At 40.9% G+C, this 4,047-nt stretch overlaps 1 protein-coding gene across 1 annotated transcript; it reads right to left on the bottom strand.

Annotated features, from left to right (window-relative positions):
* Positions 1 to 247: 247 nt before the first annotated feature.
* LOC111867861 (pre-mRNA-splicing factor ATP-dependent RNA helicase DHX16) lies at positions 248 to 3,239 on the bottom strand. Its single transcript, XM_023858063.2, has 3 exons — positions 2,999 to 3,239; positions 1,545 to 1,695; positions 248 to 1,104 (listed from the first exon to the last, which is right to left on the bottom strand). The coding sequence occupies exons 2-3, from the start codon at positions 1,598 to 1,600 to the stop codon at positions 786 to 788; spliced, it is 375 nt and encodes a 124-aa protein (XP_023713831.1). The 5' UTR covers positions 1,601 to 1,695; positions 2,999 to 3,239; the 3' UTR covers positions 248 to 785.
* Positions 3,240 to 4,047: the final 808 nt, after the last annotated feature.

Genomic DNA, 4,047 nt, shown 5'->3' with positions numbered 1-4,047 from the left:
GATAATTAGTCCCTTTCTGTCAGTGAGGTCGCCCCTCCTCTGGCAGTGGTACCTAATGCTTCCCCATCTACTGGAGGCATTGGAAACCACTTGGGCGGGAAACTTTTTGCCTAATTTAGCTCAGAGGTCTCCTAGAGACTTGAGGTTCTATTACGTGCTGTAAATCTACGACACGGGACCCATGGCTTAAAGTCCCTCCCAGAGGACTTGTTCCCTGAATTTTTCCGCCCTTAAAAATTCCACAACCTCCGCTGGGTTTGAACCCGCGTACCTTGAGTCATGAGGTGGGAACGTTACCCCTAGACTACGGAGGCCGCCATATTCACAGTGTTACCATTTGCTTTGTCATCTACATCTTTCTGTCATATGGATAAATACAGGAACTTGCTGCAGAACTGCTGAACTGATTTTCATGACATTTCATACTGAGGAGCTTTACTAAGATTTGTTGACATTCCAATTTTGGTTAAAATCAGACAGTGACATTGGACACACTACATGAAAGCCTACATACATTTCTGCACAGATCTTCATTGTAGCTCGCTCAAAATTTCAGAGAACAAGACGTTTGGAACAAGAGCTGCAGAGAAAAATGGAACATATTTCATACCCAGTTTGCTTTTTCTTAACTTACATTTTTCAAAAGAATGGAATAAAAGGGAGAAAATGCACCGAAACTGTTACACTGTGCTTACATTACTTAGATTCACAGCTTGTTGCATACTGAGACTAATGAAACTGAACGTCTGAATGCAGAAACATGCGGCTCCTATCTATATGTACTATTAGATCTCACTGTGGGTTACCTTCCTGATTCCAGCAGTGTCACCTGCTCCTGAAACGAGATCTATATCAACATGTGCCATGAGCCCCACCAACTGATCACGGAAGTCACGTCCACATTTCAGAGAGTGATGCTGTAAGAAATTCGCATAACACCACTGTGTGTCAATATTCAGCAGCATGAGATGATCACCACCTCGTGTAAAGAGGCTATGTTGTGCAGCATCAGCATGGACTGTCTTGTCCTTGGGTCCGTAGAAAATGGCACAATTTACAGGAAGCACTGCAGCAATAGTCAGAAACTCTTCTGAGCACTTATACCTGCAATCAAAGGATACATCTAACTGAATGTTTTTATCCGTTTTTGCTCAGTCAGGAAACAGTACAGACTTTCAGGAAAATTATAAAAGCAAGAAAAGTATTTCTGATCAGTGTCACGCTACAGGTATGGAGACATTATACACAAAGAGTTATCCATATAAAACTGTGCCCTGAGAGAGTACACTGTATTTTGTACCTCAGTGTACAACTGAAACATGGGCAAGAAGAATGAATGTATTTCTCACAATGAAGGATACTTCCAGCATGTTTTATATAATTATTTAATTTGGGTTCACTGAGATATAAAATGTTTCCAATATGGATATGATCTTAAATATATCAATCTGTATATACTAAGACTTCTAAGTGCTTATAGCAAAAATAAGTGCAAAATATGAATTAGAACCGTTAACTGCATGCTGGCATATCAAGTAACTTACTTTTCTGATGCAAGGATCATTTTTGCCATCATGGGATCAACGGGAAATTCAGCCATTTGACGGCCCAGTTTTGTTAGTTCTTCATGATGGTTGAGTGGCCCAAGTGCATGTAACTGCTCTAATGCCAACAATTGCCATAAAGCAGAACATCCTGGGGAAAATAACACTCCACAGTATGTGGAATAAATTATATTTCATGTTACCTTCTGCCAGANTTACCACAGAGATGCATGCAATCCAGCTAGCTGAGCGGTGCACTGTCTGTTTACAAATATCACTACCGCTACTAAAATATGGCTACTTGCCTTACAGCTTCGGGAGATTTGAAATCCCTTCCTCCCAACCAATAAAGGTTAAAAATTATTTTTCTATAACAGTCATGTTAAAGATGCATACTCAAACTTTAAAATTTTATATCACCCAGTGTTCACAAAGTGTTATATCTCAATATTACAACATTCCTACCCTCTGAACACAGAAACTGCAAATGATTATTTGGTCTTCATCAGGGTCTGAGCTCTACTTCTGAAATACTGCATATGAGGGGTATAATACACAAGCTGCTGTCCAAGCTTTTACTCTGTAAAATCATAAGTAACATCTTGCCTTCAGCTGATAGCGACCTTATTTAAAGTCTTTCCCGGAACACTGTACAAAGCCAGGAAATGATGTACTTTCTTGATGGTAATGATGGTAATGATCAGATGGTAAGTACTGGAAGATAAAGTTATTATACTGAGACCAAGGAAAGAAAGAAGTCCCATAGCTTGACCGCCCTCCGCATCTCCCTTGTGCTTCACCTTCCAGCAGCACACTTCACATACTCACCTCCAGTCTTCTAGCCATTTTGTTCACTGCAAAGTTGGAAGGGATAACTTCACTAATGACAAGTGCATTGGAATCAAATAGGTTCGCACATTGCTAATGCTGTAGACTGTACTCGCAAGGAGCTCAGTTGAAATCTCATCCATGACACCACCTATCCTGACAGTTTTTCATGGTTTTCTTCAGTACTTCATCTGACGCAAGGCTGCTTCTTTCCAGATCCTTTCCAATTCATCATTCACCAGTCATCCTACCATTCCATACTATACAGTCAAGTTACTGACTGCTGTAAAGTACTCACATAAAAGAAGAAAGACGAAACAAGCAGCTGCGGAGATGGAGAGGAACTGAACAGCAGGAAGATATTGAGACGCTTCAAGCAGCGTCATCTCCGCCAAACACGAGACCTCCTACTGTCGCCTCAGCATACTCGTAGTATAACTCATGAGCAGAGTAACAGTTTACCTTCCTGAGACTTACATCATAGGTTAGACCAGAAATATTATTGTGGTCAGTTTCCTTCAAACTAACATACAGCAAAGAAAATTACACCTGTAAGGATGTATACGCCATCCACATCCCATTCTCACCAATCTGTTAATAAATCAGTGTTAGAACAGTTTTCTCACCAGTGTCTCAGGAGGTGGAGGATCCAAAAAGTCAAAATGTACAAGGTCACAAATTGCTGGAGCCTTTAATGTCAAAACAGCATTGCCCAAGTTAATATGCTGAATCTCTGGCACCGTCTTATCTTCTAATTCGTGTTTGTATGCCCAGGCTGTATAAAGACAGAAAAACTTTCCCACTGCAATGCGGACTGCACGCCCTGCTCACTCATTTGCAGAGGCCTGGAAGTCAAAATGTTACCCTCATTTATCATTCAATCCATGAACAAAAGAACATGCAACACAACAATCATGTCACTGCTTTCCGCAGCTGAGTGGCAAAGTTGTGGTTTTATATTTTTATAATTGTTACTATTACTGGTCTGTTTTATGGTTTACTTAATCATGCTGTCAGCAGCTCACACTATATAGTGGGGGTGAGCAAACTCACTGAACTGAGCTACAAACAGATGTACACTGGATAGCAAAGATGTTCTTTGCACAAAGCAAATGCTTCATATGTAACTCATTTGCAAGAAAGGACTGACTAAAATCTTTTAAACAAGCAACACTTATGGTTCCAAAGGGCCATGTGCCGTTTGGCCACATCTGCTATTGAGTGTTGAATGGTAAGATGATCAGTGGATACTGATTGGAAATGATGTGGAAAGAAAGAGTCATGGCCTGATTTGTGGTACTATTATCCTACCAGCTGCCTGGATGGGACTAAGGAAAACTTAACGTCGTCACAGAGGATAGCTGATCTCAAAGCCAAGATTTGAACATGGGCCCCCAGCATATGAAGAATGACTGCTACCGATTTGTCTGTGGCATTCAGTGACGTTCTGATTTCATCAGAGCATCTACTGCACTACAAATGCCTGTTAGACAAAACCACCTCAGCTAATGCGGTTTGTATATGTTGGTATTTGAGTGTTTGATCCACAAATACATACTTAATACAGTACTAAGGAGCAGAGACAGCTCACTTGGCATACTGACCAGGCTATGGGCTCGATAACTTGGGTCTGAATCCCCGAAGGGGAAAGATACTTTTCTCTACTTGTCTCTGG

The sequence above is a fragment of the Cryptotermes secundus genome, unplaced genomic scaffold (genome assembly GCF_002891405.2).
Source record: "Cryptotermes secundus unplaced genomic scaffold, Csec_1.0 scaffold11695, whole genome shotgun sequence".
Taxonomy (NCBI): Eukaryota; Metazoa; Arthropoda; class Insecta; order Blattodea; family Kalotermitidae; genus Cryptotermes; species Cryptotermes secundus.
The sequence above is the reverse complement of the archived record's forward strand: the minus strand, read 5'-3'. Positions and strand labels throughout refer to the sequence as shown.